This window comes from Mobula birostris, chromosome 1 (genome assembly GCF_030028105.1).
Source record: "Mobula birostris isolate sMobBir1 chromosome 1, sMobBir1.hap1, whole genome shotgun sequence".
In the NCBI taxonomy this organism is placed as follows: Eukaryota; Metazoa; Chordata; class Chondrichthyes; order Myliobatiformes; family Myliobatidae; genus Mobula; species Mobula birostris.
In genome coordinates this window covers 189,853,177-189,878,740 of record NC_092370.1, presented here as the reverse complement: position 1 = coordinate 189,878,740, position 25,564 = coordinate 189,853,177, and the positions used below count along the sequence as shown (strand labels likewise).

General features: G+C 37.2%; 1 protein-coding gene across 1 annotated transcript; it reads right to left on the bottom strand.

Annotated features, from left to right (window-relative positions):
* Nucleotides 1-19,834: 19,834 nt before the first annotated feature.
* Nucleotides 19,835-21,842, bottom strand: nkx2.1 (NK2 homeobox 1). The gene is made up of 2 exons (XM_072280119.1): nt 21,473-21,842; nt 19,835-20,505 (listed from the first exon to the last, which is right to left on the bottom strand). The coding sequence occupies exons 1-2, from the start codon at nt 21,840-21,842 to the stop codon at nt 19,835-19,837; spliced, it is 1,041 nt and encodes a 346-aa protein (XP_072136220.1).
* Nucleotides 21,843-25,564: the final 3,722 nt, after the last annotated feature.

The window sequence follows — 25,564 nt, the reverse complement described above, 5'->3', positions numbered from 1 at the left end:
GAAAGGGACAATCCCAGCTATTTCCTGAACAATTTATTTTGACTATTGAGGATTGGATTTCTTTATTCATATTCTGGCTCTGAGTATTGCTAGCAAGACCAATATTTATTGTGTTTGCCTGATTTCCATAGAGAAGGTGAAGGTGGTATTCAGCCAGCATCCTGAACCACCGTAGTACTTCTAGTGGTGGTACTCTCACTAAGAGTATCAAGGCCTCACTCTCTTAAGTCTGTAAGGTGGCTGATGTGTAATCACCACCCCACTTCACAGAAATCAAGTGCTTCCACTCCACAATAGTAAGTTCAGGGTCTTCATGGTCCCAGTGGAAAAGCCCAGCAATGAAAGTCCCAAATGTAGCTTTGGTTTCATAGCCAGGCACCTCAGGTACATCCACAAACATCATTGCCCTGAGTGAAGCACAAATGATGGGAGATAGTCAGATTAATGAAAAAAAACAGTGGATACACTTCTTTCTGGGGGAGGAAACCTGAAGACAAGCATCATCTTCATGGAGTGAGCTTCATTATCAAGAACAAACTAGTCAGGCATCTCAGCTCCTCACCCTGTAAAATTAGCAAATATCTCACTCTTCCATGGAAACAACATACTATATAGGCATCAATGTACAAACTTCAAACTTGGAAGCAAGGGATCAGGAAAGAGTTTAACTTTAGGAAAACTCTGGCCCACATCCTAGAGAAAGACAAAGAGTGATTTCAGAAGTATACTGCCCTTTGACAAGGGATAATCAATAAAATTAAGGGCAGGGAGGCCAGCTCCAAGGAAACATCCTTGACAAGGTGCATGGAGCATAGCTTTGACACAACCCACACCCTATTTCGCTAATGTGTCAAGCATATGATATCACTGCACTATCAGGTCAAGCAGTCGAACCTGTTAGATGATATCAGTGATGGAGCAAGAGATCACAAGCATATTCATATCACCCATTACATGACAATACCAATGGATGCTGGGTTCACCACCACCAAATCTGTCCTATAATCCCCATAAACCAGACCCTAAAACATCAACAATAACAGAGATTTTGGTGGCAGAAAATTTTAAACAAACTTATGAAGACACAGCACCTCACAGACAATCAGCTGAGTCTCAGTAATAAGAACCATTAAGTGTTCATGGCCTGTGGGCTTGCCCAAACTGCACCATAATTGGCATCTGTTCAGATATCAAAAAGTACTCGGACTGACTTGATCTGAATGACTAGGAGAGCCAACGAACTACAAACACAGAACAAGAAGGGAGAATGAAAACTTGGCTGAGTGATGTAATAACAACAACCTCTCATCAATGTCAATAAAACCAAGGAGCTCATAGTAGACTTAAGGAGAAGGAAACCAGAGGTCCTTGAGTCAGTAATCATTGGAAGATTAAAGGTGGAGAGGGTCAGGAACTTAAAATTCCTGGATATCATTATCTCAAAGGACCTGTCCTGGACCCATCAGATGAATGTAATTGTAAAGAAAGCACGATAGTGCCTCTATTTCTTCAGGAGTCTTCGGAGGTTTGACACATCTTTGAAAAACCTGGCAAACTTCTATAGAAGTGTGGTGGAAATTGTGCTGACTGGCTGCATATTGGCCTGATCTGGGAACACCAATGCCTTTGAGCAGATAATCCTACATAAGGTAATGGATATCTGCCCAGTACATCATGGGTAAAACCCTCCCAACCATTGAGCACATCTACATGAAACATTGCTGTAGAAAAGCAGCATTCATCATCAAAGATCCTCACCACCCAGGCCATGCTCTTTTCACGCTGCTGCCATCAGGTAGAAGGTACAGGTGCCTCAGGACTCACACCACCAGCTTCAAGAACAGTTACTACCCCTTAACCATCAGGCTCTTGAAAAAAAGGGATAGCTACAGTCATTTAAGGCCTCTGTAATATCATTATTTCATGCTCATTATTTACTGCTATTTATTTATATCTGCATTTACAGTTTGCTTACGGTTAACAGTTCCTGATGTTAACAGTTTATAGTTACTGTTCTATAGATTTACTAAGTATGCCCACGGAAGAAGAATCTCAGGGTTGTATGTGGTGACATATATGTACTTAGATAATAAATTTTACTTTGGACTTTGAACTAAGTGCTGTCAGGGCCCCATCTCCCAGAAAGCCCAGACCAGAGGTGAACATATTGAGGACAAAGAGAGACCTCCTTCAAAGAATCTACCCTTGAAATGAGCACCTTAGATGCCTCTTCACCGCAACTTATTCGATCCAGGTTTGCCACTACTCCTGACCAAAATAACAAAGCATCTGGAGCAAGTGGTATCCCAAATGAAGTTCTTACATATGGAATGACTTCAGCCACAGATTCACAACTTCACTGTTCACATATGGGAAGAGGCGGATATACCTTTTGACCACCTTCATGACGAGACACATTTGACTGTGGTAGCTACAAAGGAGTCTCTTTGCTTTCTGCAACAGCAAGAGTCATTACAGGAATCCTCCTCAATCACCTTCTGTATAAAAAACTTGTCCCTGACATCAGCTTTGAAATGACCTCCTCTCACCTTAAATGCATGCTCTCTGGTATGAGACATTTCAGCAACTGGAAAAAGATATTGTCTGTCTACTCATCTACGACCCTCATAATCTTATAAACTTCTATCAGATTCCTGTCTATCTCCACCACTCCAGTAAAGCAACCCAAGTATGTCCAACCTCCCATTATAGCACATGCCCTCTAATCCAGGCAACATCTTGCTAAACCACTTTTGCACCCTCTTCATAGCCTTGACATCCTTCCTGTAATTGGGTGATCAGAATTGTATGCAATACTCCAAATGCGGTTTAATTAGAGTTTTATAAAGCTGCAACGTAACTTCCTGAACTCAATGGTTCAACTAATAAAAGCAAGCATGCCATAAGCCTTCTTAACTACCCTATCAACCTGTGTAGCCACCTTCAAGGAGCTTTTAAAGTGGACCCCAAGATCCATCTGCTCATTAACACTGTCAACGATCTTGCATTTGACCTACCAAGCTGCAACAGTTCGCATTTGGTGGGGTCAAACTCCATCTGCCATTTCTCTGCCTATATCTGCAACTGATCTATATTCCATTGTATTCTTTGTCAGTCTTCTACGCCATCTAAAACACCACCAATCTTAGTATCATCTTCAAGCTTACTAACCTACCCATCCACATGTTCAGCCAGGCCATTTATATACATCACAAACAGCAGAGATCCCAGTAGAGATCCGTGTGGAACAACGCTAATCACAGATCTCCAGCTAGAATCAATCCCTTTGACCACTACCCTCTGTTTTCCATGGACAAACACCTTGCTGGTCAATCCACTGCAGTCTGGTGGCTATGTTCTTCAAAACCCAGCTTGTTTATTCAGTGATGGTGTATTCAGAACAGTCTGGTGATGGACAAAAATGTTTCCTTCCAGAGTACATTCTGCACCATTGCTATTGCCCATACTTACTGTTGGATCCCGATACTTCTGTGACCCAAAGGTTCTTTGGAAGTCAAGAAAGAGGCATAAAACTTGTTGCTTACAGCTGTTTTATTAAATTTTGCAAGAAGGCAAAACAAACAAAGAGAGATTCGAGAAAACAAAGAAAAAAGAAAAAGCAGTCGCGGCTGTCTCATACTCTAGAGATAACAAAAATTCCAGTGATAGCAATTAACCTACAAAAGAATTTCAGGATGTATATTGTTTACATTTCTCTGACATTAAATACACCTATTAAAACCTGTTGAAAATAACCAGATTCAAGCAGTGTGACATCTGGTAAGGAGCTTCTGGAAAACCACAGAAGCAATTGTACCATAGTTGCTGGTAAATTAACTGAACAATTACATGTTCAGTGTAATAATTATATTCTGGTGATTATATAAAAATACAAACAACATCGGAAAGTTAAATTACAAGAAAAATAACAATTCTACGCCCTTTAACATGGACAAATATGGAGGGAGCAAAAAGTGGTATGAGATCTTCTTACCCATTTTTGACTGATGGAGTGAGATCTCCTGGGGTCTGGAATCAATGTTGAGGACTCCCAAGATCACTCCTTTTTAACTGTATCAGCAGGACACCTCCAGTGGATCTATCGTACCAACGGGTCAGTACAGATTTGTCAGTGGTTGATTAGCAGTTGTGTACAGCTGAAAAGACACATCTCTGGGAGGAGTGTGCAAAGGTTGTGCCTTGACGAGAAGTTGCTCAAGGTTCCTGATTGCACCTAAAATAAATTGATCAATCTGAAGAAGGTAAGATAAGAATATATATATCTAAATGAAAACTTTGTACCAAACAGGATAAGTGCAAAGCTCCATGCAATGGATTCACAGACATTCTTCCTTCTAGTCACAGTGCCAAAAGTGACAAATTCTGTTTTTATTATTCATGAATTCCACTCATTTTAATTTGCTGATTTATCTACATAACACCAGACAAGTCTGTATCTGAGTCAATATGCTTTGAAATGCACTGTAATATTTGATACCTTTGAAATGAATACAGGATATATTGCCATAAATAGTGATTGATAGATTTCTGAATAATAGAGAGATCAAGGGAGGGAGGATTAGTCAGGAAAATTGTGTTGAGATACAAGATCAGCCATTGACTGATTGACCCTCAATCTTGATACCAAACCTATCATGTAGCAGCTTACTAAACACATTTTGCAAGTAGAAATATGCCACATCAAATGCATTTCCCTCAATAACCTTCTTTATTCATAAAAAAAAGCACTATTAAGTTAGTTAAACATTGTTTTCCTTGAACAACTCCATGCTGGCATTTTCCACCAATCCACACTTGCCCATTTGACTGCTATTCTGTCCATGATTATTAAAGAGTTCCTGGAACTTTTCCCACCACTGAGGTAAAAGTGACTATACTTAGCTGGTTTATCCCCTTGTCCTTTTTTCGAACAAAGTGCATCGAGTCAATTTTCTGTGAGCAGCTGGAATTGCGGCTGTTTTCTGTAACGGATTCCTAGCAAAGCAATTTGCAGTTAGTGCTCCAAAGGCAGATATCAATCAGGATTATGAGTGCAGTAAACATGCAGAGTAGAAATATTGAGAGAGGATGCTTGATGAATTTAAATGTCAATTATGCCAGCATTATCTTGCCCATTAATTTTGCCACATTGATTCAATGCTTTAACTTCTGACCAGCCACTTCATTCAGGTATCACTTATGTAATGATAAAGATGAGTAAAATGTGTCTGAACTACACTCCTGCATTAATGGGACCTGTATGTAAAAGGTGCAGTGACTAATAATATTACCATCAGAGAATTCCAGAAACAAGTTTACCGACCTTAATCCAATATGTAAATCTCGGTTATTTTTGCTTTATCAGACCACTAGTACTGGGAAATGTTCTTAGAAGGAAAGAAGCTACAGCTGATAGAATATATACAAGTGGGTTTGGGATAAAAGATTAATCTAGTGCAATTTATCCCTGTTCAAAGATTATAAGCTAGAAACTGGTTTGCAGAGATGGCAGCAGAAGCTGGGCATGTGGATGCAATAGTCAAGTAGGTTCACAGAAAATGAAAGAAAGAAAGAGGGAGTGAGAGATGGGCAGAGGGAGAAGGAGAGAGAGAGAGAGAAAGAGAGAGAGAGAAGGGCAGGGGAGAGAAAACTAACTGAAAGGGAACAAAGCAAATGGTAGGAGCATTCATAAAAGATCCAAACTGAAATCATCAGGTGAAACAAGCAACTGGGAATAATCCATGGGAAAATGAAGAGATTGCGGAAATAGGGCAGAGTTGTAGTGGGTTGTTGTTTTCAAGAGCCCTGTGCACCCTTGGGCACATTCAGGCAGCATTTTATTAGACTGGTCATCAACTTGCACTTTATCCTTACGCAGATATTCCAGAACTGTGTGTAGTTGGGCAATCTGATATTACAAAAGTTCTCAAATAGACATTAGATTACTTCCATTGGAAATGGGGTTTTTTACTCATTTCAACACCAACTTAAAGTGATTCATTTTCTGTCTCTGCAAATACCGCACTTCTGGAATGTTTATGGGTAAGCCGTCCACCGTTAATAAGACTTTGACATCATAGCCACATTTGTTACATCCACAAAAGTTTAACCAACTTCAAAGTTCATATTTCTGAAGAAGATAAAAATCAAGTAAAATCATGAGTTTACTGACATGATAATGACTTAAAAATTCAAAGGAATGTAAGAACAAACAGGAGTTGACAGTCGAATTTTGAGAACCCATAGGTCTAGAGCTCCCACTGTAGACCAATAACTAAATTAAGACTCTGTGATGCAAAGTGGTCAGCATGTTCTGGGACCGAGTTCCATTTTCCTACAGAAAAGATTGCTGTGAGTAATTGGATTGGCTTGAATGTGACTCTAATACCACACTAAGGACAATGTCATCAGGTGTATGGCAAACCATCAACTTTATGCCCCTCTCAGTCACACACTATATAGATCTGGCATACCTTTGATGCTAGCTCAAAATTGTCCTTAGGCAAAGCATTATGGGAGTACTTTCACATCATGGCCCGCAATATTCATGATGATAGAAAGACATTTTGTAAGATGGTAAACATTTAAAGAAGGAATAGAAGTGTTTAGAATGTCTACACTGATTCAGCAACAGAGTGAATACACATCGTATTATAAGGATTAAATCTCAAGGTAGCTTTGAGGATGCAAAGGATGTATAAAGGCAGTTTATGAGTGTTCAAAAAGATGACCGATGGAGTATAATATGGATGTGTGTGGGTCCATGCAACTTTGTTAAGAAGAACAGCAAGAAAAGAGTGAAGTACCATGGATCTTAATGTAGAATTGGTTCTAGTCACATAGTATGACAACAACCTATTGATCAACCATATCTGTGCTGATCAGTAGTACCCAGCTGGACTACTACCATCTTCTTGCATTTGACTCATAGTCTTCCATGCCTAGGCAGATCAAGTGCTTAATAGATACTTTTTAAATGCTGCCAGCAACTCTGCTTCCACTACTCACAGTGTGTTCCAGGTGTTCACCATTCTCTGAATAGAAAAAGATCTCCTCTAAATCTCTCTCTTTTGACCTTAAACTTATGTTCTCCAGTTTTATCTGTCAATATAGGGAATAGTTTCCTGCTCTTGGCCCCTATCTTCTCCAGAGAAAACAGACCTAGTTTTTTCAATCTCTCCTGGTGTGTATGAAATGCACCATTCGAAGCAAGATCCTGGTGAACCTTCTCTGCAAACTCCTCCGCCCCCCCCCCACCACCCCATCCCCGGCACTGTCCCATCTTTCCTATAGTTTGGTGCTCAGAACTACATACAGTATTCTAGCAAATGATTGACCAATATTGTATAATAGACGCAGGGGATCACCAAGTTCCTCTTATATTCAGTGCCCTGACTGTTAAAGGCCGGTGTCCCATCTGCGTTCTTATCCACGTTGTCTACCTGTCATATCACCTTTGGTGAGACACAGAAAATAAACACAGAGGTATACTAAAGAATTAGGAAGACAGCGGAATATTGTCTTTTATTACCAATGGAGTAGGAGGAAAAGAAAATATTACTGAAGATGTGCCAGACTTTGCCGAGACCGCATTCAGATTTGTGCAGTTTTGGTCTTCGTACGTAAAGAAGGATTATTTTCGAGTCTGTCTAGTGTAAACTCGCCCCATTCCTCGGAGGAATTGTTGCAGTATTTGGAAATACTGAATAATAGTGGCTAAAGCACACTGGAGTTTAAAGAATGAGAGGTGATCCCTTTGATTCTGAAAGGGTCGACCAGGAGGATTTCCGTAAGCTTTTTTCCCCGCTACTTGTAAAGCTTGGAACATCGACTCAAGAAAAGAGTTTGGGCATTTAAGGCTGAAGTTAGGGGGGAGATGGTTTTAGTTTTGGATTCTACGGAAAGCGCATGATGTAGAGACCAAAATAAACCGTATACAGGACAGTCACAGTGGTATTGAATAATGAAGCAGTCCATAGTGGCCGCTCCTGCGATCATAAAACTTGTCATCATTGCGTTGCCAAACCAAGTAAGGAACTAATCCGACAACAATCCGTTTTTGAGGTTAAAAGGGCCAACTACTCAAACAATGCATTTATACTCCAAATTGAACGACACACTGCAAAGCGATTGGATCGTCGCGCCACCCCAAAATTAGTAATGAATAAATTCTTACTCAAGAGCTGTCCTGAGTCCACGGCAGTGAAGACTGAGCTCAAATTCCTCAAAACAGTAACGTCGCATGGAAAGTTAATTTTTGTCACCACAAACCTTTTTCACCAAATGTTGAATTTCGAGCACAACGCAGTTACCTACCTGGGTCCTACAGAGCAGAAAAGTTACTCCCACTGGCTATACTCTCTTGTCTGCACTAATATTTCTGCTGCACCGATCAGTTCATGATTCTGGACCAAGTAGCGAAACAACCTTGCCTGGAACTAATGTGACAGCATCTGTTGTCACCCTCATCCATGTGTACCTCTCTTTCAGGTGGGTCATATATCAAAATTCTAAGAAAATGTTGTTGGGAAGTAGCCACCACTTTTTCTAAACCCAGGTACGCCTGACTGCATTGTCAGTTGACCTTGAGAAACTGACCCGACACGGTAACCTCCCACATGATGGCGATTTGGCGTGAACAACAGAAGTGGAAGAAACTTGTGGAGGTTGTGACCAAATCACTGGCAGCACTGCACGCTGTTGCTGTGACTACCGTGTGGAACCTTGGAGCATGCAGGCGAAGTGAGTGGGGAGGCTGGCCCGCCTGTATAGTGCGGTGTATATGCTGACAGAGAAGAACTGCAGAGTACAGACACCGGAGGGAGGCAGGACTATCTCACTTCAGTCATGATAGATACTAAGGTTCAAAATGTTTTCTTATTATTTACAGGTTTCTTTTTGGTTATTTATGATCAGAATCGGGATTATTATCATTGCCCTATATGACGTGAAACGTGTTGTTTTACGACAGCAGTACAGCGCAAAGATAGAAAATTACTATAAATTGCAAGATAAATAGTGCAAAAAAGAAATACAGTAACGAGGTAGCGTTCAGAAATCTGATGACGAAGGGGAAGGCGCTGTTCCTGAATCGTTCGTCTCCACACCTTTCGATAGATAATTGTCATTAGTTCAAAAAGTTCATCCCACTCTCCAAAACACTCTCCCTGCCATATGAATCGAACAATTTTTTCTGCTCATAGGCTTCTATCCTCTCTATTCAGTCACTCATAAATACAACCCAGAAAGTACCCACCAGAACATGTTTAAATAACTGAAATGCTAAGTAAAGTTTTATCAGTTTTAACTTTGCAGTGCCATACATTAATGGTTTTATAGGCTCTATTTTCATAACTAGTCATGTTATTATTAACGGCAACACGAATTTGGGGCATAGATTAAAAGATGACATTCCATTGTCTTCGCCTGTCACCTTTATTTCCATTGTGTATTTAAACATATCTCGCTACATTCGTATTCCTGTGATGTTGAAGAAGCGTGAAATTAAATGGAGCTACAATGTTTTATTCTGGATGTGGGATAAAAATGCTGCGATTACTTTGCTCGATAGGACAAGTCAACGCAACTCTGCACCTTTCAGGAAGATGGTAACCTTCCTACTGCGTTATAATAATTATTTTCAAAATGTATATGTTTAGGAATAAATGACTATATCTGCAGTTCTAATGCGGATATTCCGGTATTGGCCTCTCATTGCATCTTTCACTTTCTGTCTTGAACCACTATTTATTGATTACCTCTTTTCTAGCTATTTAAAATTCAATCTATTTCTCTTCATAAGTGCAAAAGAAATAATGTTTAAAATTTTATGTAATATTCATTCAATAATGTACTCGCAATTTACGATTTTAAATAAAAATGCCAAATAAATGTGAAATATAATCTAATTATTCATTCATTGTTCTATTATAGAATCGTGTTGTAGAGGAGTTTTCCATAACAGTTAAACTTCACGCCACTCTAAAGATGTACAAGTGACTGTTAACCTAGATTTAATGATACCATCGTCTTGCAATTCTAAAATAAACAGTAATTTGTTGCTGTGTAATGGGTTTAAACCAAAACCAACCAACTACAGAAGAATTTTATTTTATTATATCCTAGAATGTCCTGCATTCATAAATTTGTTCCATTGTATTTTTTAAAAATCCGATCGTTAAATTGGTAAACACTACTCGACTCTGTGTTACACTGCCTTCGGATTTAGGGTGTGCCAAAGGATCTCAGCAGCACTATATTAAACATTATGCTAAATATTTAATAATTAATAGGCAGAACTTACTTCCCTCTGAATTTTTAGTTTGCTGAAGAAATGGCAGCTCTGCGGGTAGTTTCGGAGATCATGGGTTTCAGTAGAGCGGTTTATGTAAACCAAGTTAAAGACTAATTGGCATTCCAAGTTGATCAAAAAACAAACAAAAACAAGACGAGACTGTAGCATTTAAATGTATGATCACCGCAGCGCAATGATAAGGTAAACCAGAGGAATGAACGCATGGTTATTTGAGACTATGAACTTATGACCTTAACACTTACTTCGTCCTTTTGGGTGTGAAATTCGGTTCAGATATGAATTACTTTCTGTATTGCTTCTCCTGATTTTTTTAAAACTTAAATTCTATGCAAATGATAGAAATGCTATTCGCCAATAACTACGACTATTGTAATCATTTAGCTATCTGCACTTTAGGCAAAAAAAAATTCCACGTTGCACTTTGAAGACGCGACTTGACATTTTTGGAATAATCAAATACAAATGGAAGAAGAATGTAAAACATATTGAGGCACATATTTCAATATTTACATCTTGGCGATCCATTATTTACCATATATTAAAGTAAGTAAATTACCAGCGTCAAGCACTATTTTATTATTCGTTTAGTCAAGGAGCCATCGCATTTTGAAGAATTGATTGCGCTCTTCGTTACGCTTATTGCAATTTTATACTGAAAATAAAATAATTCGGTTGAGGCTATTAATAATGCACGATACCTAGTATTATTTTGAAGTTAATGTTAAAATACTTCTGTTTTCTTCTTTTGGGCCAATATTATCAATTGTGACATTTTAAAATTTATGGTACAGCATTGCCTTAATTCGTTCCTTTAGTATTATATCCTAACGGTGGTGATTCAATTTTAGTGACAATAACGTCTGTTAAATTCGGTGACAATGGCTTATAAATGTATACTACTCTAAAATATACATATTCCAATAAATGACTTCAAGAGCTTTTCTTACGTAGAAAAAATATAATGAATAGTTTGAAATATACATTGCTTTGTGCCCAGCTCCGCAGAGAAGTTCATTGCAAAAAGTTTACCTTCCTCGAAGACACTTCTTCAGCGTACTTCCAACAATTCTGACCATTCATTATAAATCTATATGAAACTATACATAATTTTCAAAATGGCGATGATAATATCGAGCTCCAAATATCTTTGTTGATGTTTTAATAAATGGTATAAGATTGCAACTATTGTTCCGCATGTTTCACTCAAAGCTCATTTACAGTTCAAATACCAATCAAGATTAGGTGGCAACTAATTAATTCTCCAAATTTTAACATAAAAAACAAAATCATTTATCCTGTGAACCACGGAGAATAACGTAAATTAATCTGCTGCGGCTCCAAGCATCGAGATCAAGTTATATACTTTTAAGCATTTCACTATAAACTACTAAAATATATCTGGTGGCAAATGTGCACTTTGTTTATCTCATGGTGTCCCTTTTAATCACCATTCTCGCAAGAGATGCAGTAAAGTCGGTTCCAATTAAACTTTCATACGTTTTATTATGCTTTAAAACTTTTTTTGTATATTGACAGTGGCAACCTTCTTGAGCAAATTGCAACTTGTACGTCTTTTCGTCGAGATTGTGTTCTAATTGCAATGATTTTGGATGATTTTGAAGTTTAAAACTATGTGCAAAATCTTTGTCGACCATCTTGAGTTGTACACGCCGCTATTAAAGGATAGAGATGAGTGCACGCACGCTTCCCACAAGTAATTTCCAACAGTTACAAGCAATCCAAGAAGACCACACAGAGAGTCCAAAGAGATGCAAATATAATCTGTGGTCATTCTACAAAGCTTGAGCAAAACTCCGCCAAAGCTAATGGTAAAGCAATCATTTCTCAATCATAGACTGCTGTTGGATCTTATTTGAAATCTATAGAAGTTGGAAATGTTCTATGCATGTTAGGGGTTGATTTGGCAAAATCACAGCATGGCTGTGACTGGCAGTGATTTATAATGGCTACATTTTGCCAGAATATGCAATGCATTTCAACTAGGGTTGAAAAGAGCGATCTTTGCTCTTGAACACATGTTGAATATAGCTGTATGGTACAATAGCCATTTTGAATTACTGCTCTTTGAAGAAGGTCACATTAAAATATACTAATTGTCATTAATTTTGATGTTATGACTATCCGAACACATTGATGAATAATCTGATCCGTTATTAAACCAGTCACTATAGTCGACCATGCCGGATCAATTGGCGGAAATTAGGGAAACCAACAAACATAGGTACAGAGAAAGTAGTAAAAGTCTGAAAGGAAAATCTCGTTCCACGTTTCACGATATCAATTCCTTTGGAAACGAAAGAGAAAAAAAATTAACATTTATTAACCCCACAAAATTTAGATACGTGGTACAAAGTAATAATGATGAAATATACTAATACATGACACTTTAAGAACGATCGTATAATTTGTACAGTAAACATATAAAATTTCTAAAGATATAGTTACCATTACATGTCATGGGCAACCATGCCACCAAGGCTAAACTTTACCAAATTATGCAGACTATTTTCTCTTTAGAAGCAATTTATGTGATACAACTTTGGTTTAAGATGATTATACTTTAAAAAGCGATACAATTGGCCCATAAAATATGAACGATATTTGTCGTTTGACACTCGAGCAAAGATTTGTATGGTGTACAAACGATGGTGCCCCATATTGTAAAATATGGCTGTCCAAACTAAAACACTTCTGGCCGTTTTTTAAACCTCGTCCATACTACTCACATAATCAAAAGAATAACCCATCAACAATGTATTTTGTAAATTAACAGGCAATAAGTTATAGTAAATTCAGCACTGAGTACGACAATTGGTTGCGTTAAATCGCATTACATTAACAGGTACAGTGAAACATTAGTTTGTTCTGGTAAACGTGGCTTTAGAAGGAGTCATCATACCGTGCTAATGGAACTCTGGCAGCTACTAACCATTGGAGACTGAAGTTAGAAAACAACAATATGGATTAAACAGTTATGTGTGAGAAATAAATATTAAATACACCCTAAGATTAGATTTGGTAACAGTGAATTACCAACTAATCTCTTAAAATGCTTGTTTCAGGTTGGTGTTCATTAGAAGGTTAGTTTATTATCTACTTTCTGGCAAGAGGTGAGCATGTGAGTATTTTTAGTTATAAAACCTTAAGTATATTTCCCAACGCCTAACACAACTTTCTATTCTGCATTCATTCTGAATCATTCACTATCCAGAGCTTTCATGATTGCAAATGTGCCTGTTTTCAAATGGAAATAAGACACAAACTGATTATGTGTGCTGAATCCGAATCAGCCGTTGCAGTCTTCTGAAACCCCGCACTGAAAAGAAGCTGGCTGAAGACCTGTGCAACCCGGCCTTATCTGAGTTGGGTCGATCTATTTTCCAACTTTTGCCATTTATGAGTGTCTCTGCTAGATAATTACGTTGCCATTGTAAATTGTCCAAACAGAACACAGAGAATGAGGCTCTTCCTCGTCTGGGTCTTGCTACTGATTTTTCCAACAATAGATTCAATGACTTGCATAGAAACGCCTCATTGAGTGAACAAATGCGAGCGACATGTCTCCACAGGGAAAATGAGAAATCATGAGTTTTGAGTTGTTTGTCACTGCTGCAATCTTTATACAAATTTGACTACCATTGATTGTACCCGAACATTTTATCTGCTGACAGACTTCTGGTGTTTGATCAGAGAAATAACTCCATGCTCCTTTAAAGGACATATTTGTCAGCTACTGTCAGTGGTATTGAAGTAAGCGACAATCATACCGCAGACTACTATTTCATCATTAATAAAACTACATATGCTTTAATTAAGACTATCTACAATTATTCAAAAATAGCTTAAATCTTACAAATTGATATCCAATCCAACATTTATGTTAATGATTTGGAAACCATTCCATGTGCCTGTCTATAAATCGCTGTATATAAACCAGACAAAACATGCTGTTCATCTTTGTTACTGTATATGATGTGAGAAAAATGGTGTCGAACTTCGAGTAAAATGAACATTTCTTTACAAAATACATCTTTTTAAATAAAAATGCTACGTTTATGAATTTTGAAATGTTGTTATATTTAGTTCGTTTTAAATATCTTATTTTATAGTTTGTCCAATTCAGTCAACAATTTGATAATATTCACGTGAACTTTACTGAATTGGCCTAAATACTACACCTTTGTCATGGTGAATATAATGAAATTGTTAACTGGATTACTGTGCCAATAAAACAGATTGGTTATGTTAGTAAATATTGCAGCTATCGTAACAGCAGTTCAAAATTTATAAATGCATATAATGTTGCGAGTTATCAGGAATTTACTCAATGATATTTTTAAATCATATACTGTTTCAGATCTTCCAGGCGCTTTAAAAATTTGTACAAAGGCTTAATTTGTACAAATGGCTGATACTTACGCTGAATAGTTCATATTAAATTGTAATTAATAATTTAAGAACACCTATACCGAATTCTTGGTAGCAATCAATAATAACTAATATTACACACTCCTCATTCCCTTCTGATAGTTAGAAGTGATCAGCGAAATCAAGTTCAATAGATAATTTAACGCACAGGGCTCCACAGTGCAATCCACACCTGAAGAAAATTTACCAAAAATTCATAAATGCACGGTAGCAAACAGGGCTCTCATTTTCACATTTTCTCTTAGGCCCTCAATTTTCAATCAGTTGTTCGTTTCCAAGTCACACAGGAGTATTTGCACACCAATGTCTGTCATTTCCCTTCATTAATTTCCTTACTAAAGCTTTTAGCATTAATTCCTTCTTTGTGGAGCTTTGAAAATTATCTATTTCACTTCGTTTAATTTTAGGACATAGCCTCAAATGAAGCGTCTCTCTTGGAATTATAAACAAAATGTTTCACTGAAATGAAAAGATTAGGAATATCGTAGGTGAAGATATCCCTTCAATATTTTTCATCTATGCCTAAAAAAACAGAAGTTAACTATACCATCTTGCGCATGGTTTGCCACAATTTATGTTAACGTAAAATCCATTCGCCTTCCATAAAGCCGGATTTTTCTCGGAGTCCGTGATAACCCGCCGGTTATTATAAATAACTAAAATAACTGATATTTCAAAACGGAACTATACTTAAAACATATTTCCCTAAAATGAATACAATTATGAATGTTATTATTACCATAGTGAAATGATATACATGACAATATATCATAGAAAACGCAAAAAAACCCCGATTAGATCAAACAGGAAACTACTATTCTTTCAGGATAAGACTTATCACTAAAGATAATATAAATCATATATTTCTGCCTGTTAAAGTGTGATGTATCACTTTTATTTTAGAAGTTATTCGTGTAAAGTTATTTATTCGACAAGATTATACCATACAATAGTTTTGTTATCCACATTTTAGATTTCTTTTAATCTTGCCAGCGGGATATTTGATTCGATAATGATTTTGAGGTGAAACCATTGAAGTGTAAAAGTTATAATTCAAGTAATGTTTTAAAGTAATGTTTGCTAAATTGCCAAAATTCATATAGAATATTGATATAGAATATATAAATAACATATGATATATAAATTCGTATAAAATATATACAATATGCTGCTGCGTAGTGTGTATACATAATATAAAAAATTAAATATAAAGAAGATCAATTATATCAATTTATATATTTGGGGGGAAATATACCCTAGTCTGTGAAGATGTAAATCTGCCACAGTGATATGAATCGTTTTCTTTCTGAATCTAAGATTATTAGCTCAGTAATAAACTTAAACGACCTGCTACTTTAGAACATTATTTTGGCAATGGAAAAGGTGCACGAATTTTTCAGATTCAAATTGTAAACAAAGTATTTCTGGTGAAAAGTTGATGGTAATAGGTTTTTCAAATGCCCAGTTATACTTAAATAAGGAGGCTGTTTTAAAGTGTATTATTTAACTTATATATATCCGCAATGAGTGTGACGGCGATTTGGCGGCTTTATTTTCCTATATAATGTTCTACAAGAAAACCGTTAAAAATGAAAGATATTCCAACAGTACAATACTTTACATATTTCGTTTCGTTTGGTTTCTCTTTTTCTGTCCTGTAAGTATATTAGATGTTATATGTCTTAGAAGTACCTCCTGTGATGGTTCGCCGCTCTAATATTCTTCGTTATTTTGCATCGTTATATTAATGGCTATTTTCGATTCAGGCATTCGCTGCTTGGTTCGGTTAGACAGTTATATGTTCATCATTATGTTGAAAAAAACAGAGATGTTCGGCAGGTTTTCCATTGCACCGGGATAAAACAGTGCGTTACTAACAGCCGCATTTATAAACCTGACAGCAGCGCAATTCAGGACATTTTATAGAACCTTTGTAAACATCGGCTTGTGTAACATCATAACATTAGTTCATATTTTGCTGTCGGAATACAGCCAGTCCTTCCATTGGCAATAACATTTTGTGACCAAGTGCAGCCGAACGCCCGGTATATTAAATGTCTAGTTTTGGAAAATAACTATCTATCACTAATTTGGACTCAGCCCTGGAGAAGGGAACTTTAAAATGCACGTCAATTAACATCGGCATTTATCTAACAGCTCAACTTTATTTAGTTAATCCATGCTAATATTAGATATGGAAGTGGCAAAGTTGAGCCACATAAATTAATAAAAACCTATAAATAATAATTGTTATTGCATTGCAATTTATTTCTATTACAGAGCAAGAGGTACATATTTGAAACGATTATAGCCCCAAACATTTCTATAAATTAGAATATGAAAGGGTTTAGCAAAGAGTTTTTAATATAAGAAACAGTAATAGAACCGCTCTGACCTACCTTAGTACTTGCGAGTTAATTCCTCAGCTTCCGTAGAACCAAATGTCTCTAACCTGGCAGTGAACTTAATTTAAAGAGTTTCCAAATCAGGCATATCTTTATGTAGACATCAGCGTGAGATACTTCGGTTAAAACAAAATAATAAGCATTTTTGAAAAGTACCGTCGAATGTATGACAAATGTAATGTTGTGTAACCGTTCTCTCCGTATATTTCCTGGGAGAATGGGGGCCTACGCTTTTACTGAATGCTATTTTCTGAAGGGCCCAAGCCTGAGCTACCTCTTGAAGAAGGAGCTTTCATATGTTACAGACATTTATATAAGGCTCATAAAAATAATGACGTTGGTCTTTGAGGCCTGCTAGGTGGAAATCACCAAGCATGGACCCCAAAAAATATTAACGCGTGGATTTTAAGGAAATTTGCACATCTCACAATTATCATAACGCAACGTTGCAAGAGTCTGTTCAAAAATGTTTTTTTCTACCTATCCATTTAAATAATTTTGAGATAAATTCATAAATATTGATGAGCATATTTAAAATGCATTTTGAGTGACAAATATGTTTATTTCATAAAGAATGTAACATTAACCACATTAGGATATAAGCCAAATGACAGAATGTGCTGCATCAAAAAGGGCATCTTAAAAGTTTTATCTTCGACTTAAAGGGAATCCAGTCCAAAAACTGTATTGGTAACTTTGCTACGATCATCGGTGAACACACAGCGAAAGGCCACTTTACTTCGGTCTATAGCTTCAGAAATTGATTCCTGTTAATAATCAAACATAAAACGATCCACGTCATAAACAATGTGTGCCTGACCCTTCAGAACTGAACATATTTGATCTGGACCCAGACTGAAAACAAATCAAATATTAATTTGAATCAAATTCCTGAGTTATATTGATCATTTCCTCCCACCAGCCATTCAGCCCTATCGCACTTTCATTCAGATCGTTATATCTTCTCAATAGAAAAATAATCTCGGAATTGTGAAGCTCTTTAAATGGTTTAGATTGTGTAACACCACAATACACAGCGGACTGGCGGGGTCAGCTAGTACCAAACTCCTGCCAATTCTGCGTTTTACTGAGTTTTCGTAAAAATTAAACAAGGTATGTCAGGTAAACAGATTACTTAAACACCGATTCCGTGAATGTTAATTCCATATGAAATCCGTGCACTTATCACTCAATTTTAACACGGTTAGTGCGAGTTTTGTTTGAAATTGTCCGGACCTGGCAGCGTAACTCATAAATCTTTCTTTTTGCTTATCGCAAACAAATGAGATTTCCTTAATGCCAAAACAAACAGCGTCTTCCATGGAGAAATCATACTTGATCTTCCTAATTGAAATGCACTTTGGCCTCATTAACTACTTTAATTCCCTCTGCGAAATTAATTCAAAATAAACATAGGTGAAACTCTCTGACTTTCAAATTGTTGCTTGTTCGATTTTGGTGCTTATGACCAGCCACAAATTGAACTTTCTTTGACATCTGTGGACTTCGAACTGTGGCGATATCAGCAGCGCCAGTAACAGAACGGGCTATTTCGTGCACATTTAGATCGCAAGCACTGCACTGCCTTATCATTCATTCACCTCAGAAACAAGCTTTCACCATTACCAAAATAAAGTACTGATCTTCAACCAAATAATTTTCTCAGTAAATGCCACCTGGCTCTACGCCTATCAACAAGAAAATGCAACAAAGTACTACAAAGTATTTGGTTCCTTCACTGGTTTGACAGGCAATGGTCAATCTAAACACGGATTTCATCAGCCTTTAGATACCGAACTGGGTCGATCCTGCCTTTAAAAAAAATAAGCGGGGAAACTGTGGACGATCCTTCATTAACTTAACATTTTCTCTTCATCCATTTCATATCTTTCAAACTACAAATGTCGCATAAATACACTCCGATAAAGTCCGCGACACTTACAGGCAAAGAAAGAGCAATAGTGTATATCACAGTAAATGTACAATAGTATGCAATAAAATAGTTGTGGGTATTGTGGTTTAGATTTTCATAATTTATTAGAACTATATTTATACCAATTGTCTATTTTAAGTTACAGCAAAACGACTTTTTACGCCGGCATTAACGAACGAACTATCAAATACTGTACACGTTCAGTCCATCATGAAAACATTTTTTCACAGCATATACAAATTGCTAAAAACTCTAAATTCGGCCCAGACGTGTGCATTTTACAGAAATATACACCTACGTTTTATATTAAAACTAAAAAAATTGCAAGTCGTGTTAAATAAACCTATCGTATTTCTTATCTTTCCGAAGAAAGAACATTAATTGGTGTCACGTCTTTGTTAACACTTTCATATTTCGAACGCCTTATTCTATCCCGTCCAACAGATAAACTTTACTTTTACAGATCTTAGGTAGGGACAGATCTGTATCCTGTAAACTTCAGTCTATATCTGCAAACGGAGAAGTCTTTTTTTTCCCACTGTGATATATTCCAGAAATATGTGCATTTCAAGTCTACAAAACAAAAGAAATTTACAAGGATTTGCTATAATTCAGCGGGAAGCTCCTGTATTGATTCATATGTACGCAAATTAGTACCCAGAACACTCTACCAAAATACAGCAGATATGAATCAATAGAGCATGGTATTGAAACACAAGCAAAGTGAATCATTCACCAGGTCCTACCATACAATAAAGTAGAGCATGACATGGCTGTACCATAATCAGAACTAGAAGAGTTTAGGTGAGACAAGCTAGTGACGTGGCTTTGGATAGAAGAAGGACTTCCTGAGGTTTGTCCTAATTCCGATGTCTGACCTGCGCTATTTGCTTGCTGACTTGGGCCGTGAGTTGCGCCATTGGTAGCCACAGTGATTGCGGTAGTTGTAGATTGTTGCTGCTGAGACTGAATGGTGGAGATTGGGGCATTGGCACCTCCTTGGCACGGTTTTCCATCTTTAACCAGGACAGGTACAGCCACCCTTCTTGGAGATTGTTGTTGTTGCTGGCAAGTGCTGTTGTCCTGCTGCATGTGTTGTTGCGCCGCTTTGTCCTTCGCTTGTCGCTTCATCTTGTAGCGGTGGTTCTGGAACCAGATCTTCACCTGAGTGGGCGTGAGATGGATCATACTGGCCAAATGTTCCCTTTCAGGGGCTGAGAGGTATTTTTGCTGCTTGAAACGCCTCTCTAACTCATAAACCTGGGCTTGAGAGAAAAGCACTCTGCGTTTTCTCCTAGGTGTACTCTGGAGAGGAGCCATGGGTTTGCCAACGTCTCCCAGAGAACCCAGAGCCCCCATTCCGCCCATGTTCATGCCTGAAGACGGGGCCATGAAGCGGGAAACTGAATGGGAATAAAAGAATAAACTCAGCAAAAACACCTTTGCAATGAGGTAAGTATACATTTTAAAACAACGTAGATACACTTACTGCAGCATTAATGTACTTATCAAATATCCAAAATCCAGTGGTGGTGCGCTCCTACCCCAACCAATTAAACTAACAGTTAGATTACTTCTTTCTGCAGCGAGTTTAAGTGAAACTGACTTCTAAAATGTATCTATTAGCAAATGATCAGAGATTTAGTTATTTAAAAATAGACCTATTATTACTTTTTTTAAAAAAAAGGTTGAAATTAGGAATTAAGTATCTTTCAAAGTTTGAAGTGTACTTCCGCAGAATAAAATGACGCAGAGTATTATATTTGTGCAATTTGTGTAGAAATACTATTACGGTTTTCAAATAATATTTGATAATAAATAAAATCGTGCAATTTATATTAGATGTATTAACATATGTAAAATATTTATCAATAAAGAGAACATATTGATTCCCTCTGTGCCGGCCTAATATATTTTTCAATTTAGTTCTTACATTGCTAAATCATGATTTAAATATTTAAATTGTTTAATCTGGGCAGGACGGTGCAGCACCTGGAACACAAATGAACTGCTTTGTGCCGCGAGAAATGATTAAATAACCATGGGCAGGTAACTTGAGTTGTCCATAGATTTACTCCACGAAGCATAAAGATTAGCAATACCAGGAAAATCCGAGAATAAAAACTAAGGGCGCAGAAATACAACGGAGTACAAATGTCCCGTGCAATTAGGCATTCTTGCTCTAATCTTCTTGAAAATCAAAACACGCTAAACTTATCATTTAGAAATGGAGGTGTTGAAGATACTGAATTTTGAACGCCATTTTCATTATTTTAACACAATTAGAATACCTGAAATATCTTTACTATTTCGACAGCGTGTTATTTAACCGATCGCCTTCACTAGTACACAGACAGTTATTTCACTTACTGGATGAAAAGCGTGGGTCCGGATTCGTCCCGTACCAGCTTGTCGCACTCGCACTGTTCCTCATGGTATCTTGGTAAGCAGGAAGATCGCCCATGTTGCCAATGTTGCTGTTGCAGTAGCCTCCCATAGCAGCATGTGAAAGCTGGGGGACCCCGTGTGACATGTGGTAGGTCGCCGCAGGTACCGACGTATTATGTCCGATTGAATGCTGTTGCATTCCCGGCTGGGAGACCTGTGGCTGTCGGTAAGTTGTCAAGTGAGCGCCGAGGTTACCCGCTGCGTCCATGCCAACTTTCTTGTAGCTCTCCTCGATGGGGCTCAAAATATCTGAAACTGAGAAGGGCGTAGTGTGCTTGGGGCTCATCGACATGGTTCAGCAGCGAAGTAGGCAAATTTGCTGAACGGATAAACAGTGTTATGTTAGCGCCGATCTTGTGGACGTACACGTAAGAGAGTGATTGAAGTCCGCCTTAATTGTATTAAGTCGAGGCTATAGACCTGCGAGCGCCTAGCTTTTGTTTGTTGTAGCCAGGCGCCAGGTTTTAGACAGACAGGAGAGGCGGGGCATGAACGCAAACGAGCAAACAATAGAACTTAACATCTTGCTAAGATAATTAGGTAACATGCTGATGGCAACGTAAATACTTTCGAGTTTATCTCGCCAATGTATTTTACTTAATGTGAAATATTAAATAACGGAACATTTGAAGGTGTCCATAGGTTCAATACGTTATCTATAAAGGATGTGCAATAAGGTTTCATTTGGTACTATCAGTGGTTGTGTTTACGTGAAGGTCAGTGTTTAACTCTGACTTTTGATATCATTGATAAAGCCAAGGGATAATTGCACTTTAAGATTTTTTTTCACTATCGTTGAGTTATATACTTAAGTAATGTAAAAGTGCACTTGTTTCTTAGGAATAACTAAATATCTTTAGTCAGAGTGGCAGCATAAATGCTTGTTCGCTTTGTGACTGTGCTCGATATTAATGCACAAGGATCATTTTGCTTCAATTCAGGGGCTCTTATTCAATAGCCAAGAAGTCTTTCAGGAGAAAGAAGGCTCCCGCATGAGTTAACACCGTTCAAGTGTAAACCTCTGCCCTGATTATACTTAACATCTCTTGGAGAGGCGAGATTTCCACAAGATTTGATGTTAGAATTTTATTCTTGAATCCACAAGTTAAAAGACTCTTCCCAGCTTTGAAGTATAGAGTACCATCCATGAATCTAGCGGTGTCTTGACATTTATCGTCTAGCTGTGGTGCAAAGTCCACGATTTTGGCCATTTTATTTAAACTAAAGAAACGTAACTAAATTATCCGAAAGAAAACTGCTTTATTTAAAAAATATTTGAACAAGATGTATTCTGGTCATGAAACATTATTTTAAAATTGCCTTGCATTCACTTTACTTAACCGATATCGTGCAGACCATTTTACCTACATTATGAATTACTCAAGTAGTATGCAGTTAGATTTGATTTATCTATTTATACTATTGCAAGATGCCTTAAAGGTACATTTGTATGTTCCGTGTTCTCTATTCATGGCAGTGTCAATAATGTCTTCTATCAATCTCCATCTATTGTTAATTGTATTTATGATAGGTGTGATAAGACCATTTATCACAATCACATCTCCTAAACTGCTACTGCCAACTGTGTTTTTGAATATGCGTGGTTTCATCAATCCATTATTTAAAGCTATGTTTCTTTTGCTTTATATCTTTTATAATTGTTTACTTACTTTCGAGCCGAGATACTATAGGATAGGATGAAATGTTTGTCAAAGGTTGAAAAATATTCCATGCATAATTAATACTGCAAGTCCTTAAGTCAGTCAACGATAGAATTCCAGCTTTGGGAATATAGGTAAATAAAAAATGAAAAACCGGATTAATAACGGACAGTCATTAGAATTCTGTATTTAATGTTTAGGCATAATTGTGCATTGGTTTATGATTATTTGATGATTTTATAACATGTGCGTTATTTTGAATTTGCATTATTTTCAACATGGTGTTAACGCTGGTTCTTCTTGAACAACAATACGTGTAACAACTTGTAAATAAGTACAGTCACAAAGCGAGTAAGTGTCTGAATGAGATTTTTTGTGCATGAAATATACGCCTGAACTCACCATATTATCGAGTGTCATTCTCTTGCTCAGTTTTGGAATTAACCAAAGAAAGATCATATGCAAAGTAGACTTTCATACAATTCTATTCTGAGAAAGGTGGTCCTTTCTATGGATATATGAATGCCATGGCGGGGAATGAGATTTTTCAAAAGCTTCTGACCTTGCACAATCCAGACGATAACACTAGAGATAGCATACAAATTGTCAGTCAAACAGTCTCATTTTCAAAGCAAACCGTCACGCCAAAACCAAGGTGTTTCATTCATTGATGTACATGAAATAGACTTCTTCTGAAATTTGATTACCAATATAAATCTCAGAAATGTAAGGTGTTTTACAATCAAAAGAACTTTTCTTTTATGAAAACATCATAAATTTCGAATAAAATTTCAGTTTGTCTCCTGGCCCTGTGGTCTCACGTGTGCGAATCTTCACAATGTAAAGAAGTATGAATTTTAATATGAATCATAACTGTTTGAAAACTAGTCCAGCAGTTGTTGAGATATGAAATGTATTAAGTAAATATAATATTCTATTAGCTTCAGAAGAATGAGACTGCATTTTATGTTTCACCTGGCAGTAAGCGATCTGAATAACTGGTCGACACAATGGTCAGCCGCATAGAACCGAACCCCTTTAATTGCCTTTTAAGTGTAATTAGTGTTATTATAGTGAAAATCGTAATAGCGATGTAGCAGCGTGTTACGTTAATTTAGTTTTTTTGATAGCTGAAACATACAGTGAGCTGCTGCTAATTGTTTAGATTTGTTTTGCTATGCTTTGGCAAAAAGGATGTTCATTTTTACATTTATCTTTTGATGTTTTTTTACCCTCTCCAGTCAAAGCCTGATGAACACTGAACGCACCATCTTGAATATGCTTGAAAAGTGCAAAGATTTATTCACCGCTAAAATATTCAATGACATTAAATAAGCATTTAAACTATTTCATATGAAGATTCCTTTTCTAAATTTAACTTAATTTATCAATCTATATTTTTGTCTTATTCTACATCTGCCTAAATGGGAGTGGTGTAGTTTGGCCTTGATGTTCGGCGCTGAATCGATGGGCCAAGGAGCCCGCTTCCGTGCCTTACACATTTTACTAATAAAAATGTTTGCTACCAAATTATATTCAAATGAGTAAATATTTTTTGTCGTGCTAGAGGGACTAAACTGGTACAAGACACAGCGGAAGTCACGACTAATTCAACTTCAGCATCAAGGTTAATTGATAAAATTTCACTCCATGGAAAATACTTTCAATAGCCATATGCTGAAATTTTGCAAGCTGTATAAATATGCGAATCAGGTTCAGAATTGGGTAGGCTCTGAGAAAGTAACCGGCGTAATGTCCAAGCCTCCGCATCGGCGTTGGACCCAACTTGAAGTCCAGAAACCATTGGGTAGATTTAACAAGCCAAGTCAGTGTGGACCATTTTTAAACGACGTTCCATGAGACAATACATTTTTGATGATACTGTTTGAAAGTATTAAGGCTGTAATTTTATCTGGGGGCATTACACTGTGAAAAAAAATCAAGTGTCTATTTTTATTGCAATCCTACGGTACATCCTCAATAGGTACAGAGCACCTGTCTATGTCAGTTACTCCAATGTTCATAACGAATAGAGCAGATATACATGGGACGACAAGAGAAAGTTGTTTTGATTGTAAAACATGCTTGCAATAATTAGACATTCTGTACTTGCTTGATGATTAGCTGTAGAAAGTAATATCAACAAACAGCTGAATTAATTAGTGGAAAGTGAAGCCAATAGAAAATATGTACGACAGCGCAGAGCTGTCCAAATCACAACACGCTTAACTTTACGACGTTGAAATTCCGAAGCAACCCAGCAATAATTAGTAACACTGCAGTAGGTCGAGAGCAAACGAGCTGTGCGCTTGAGAGACTCCATGTGACAACTGAACGCGAACAGCGGCCTCTG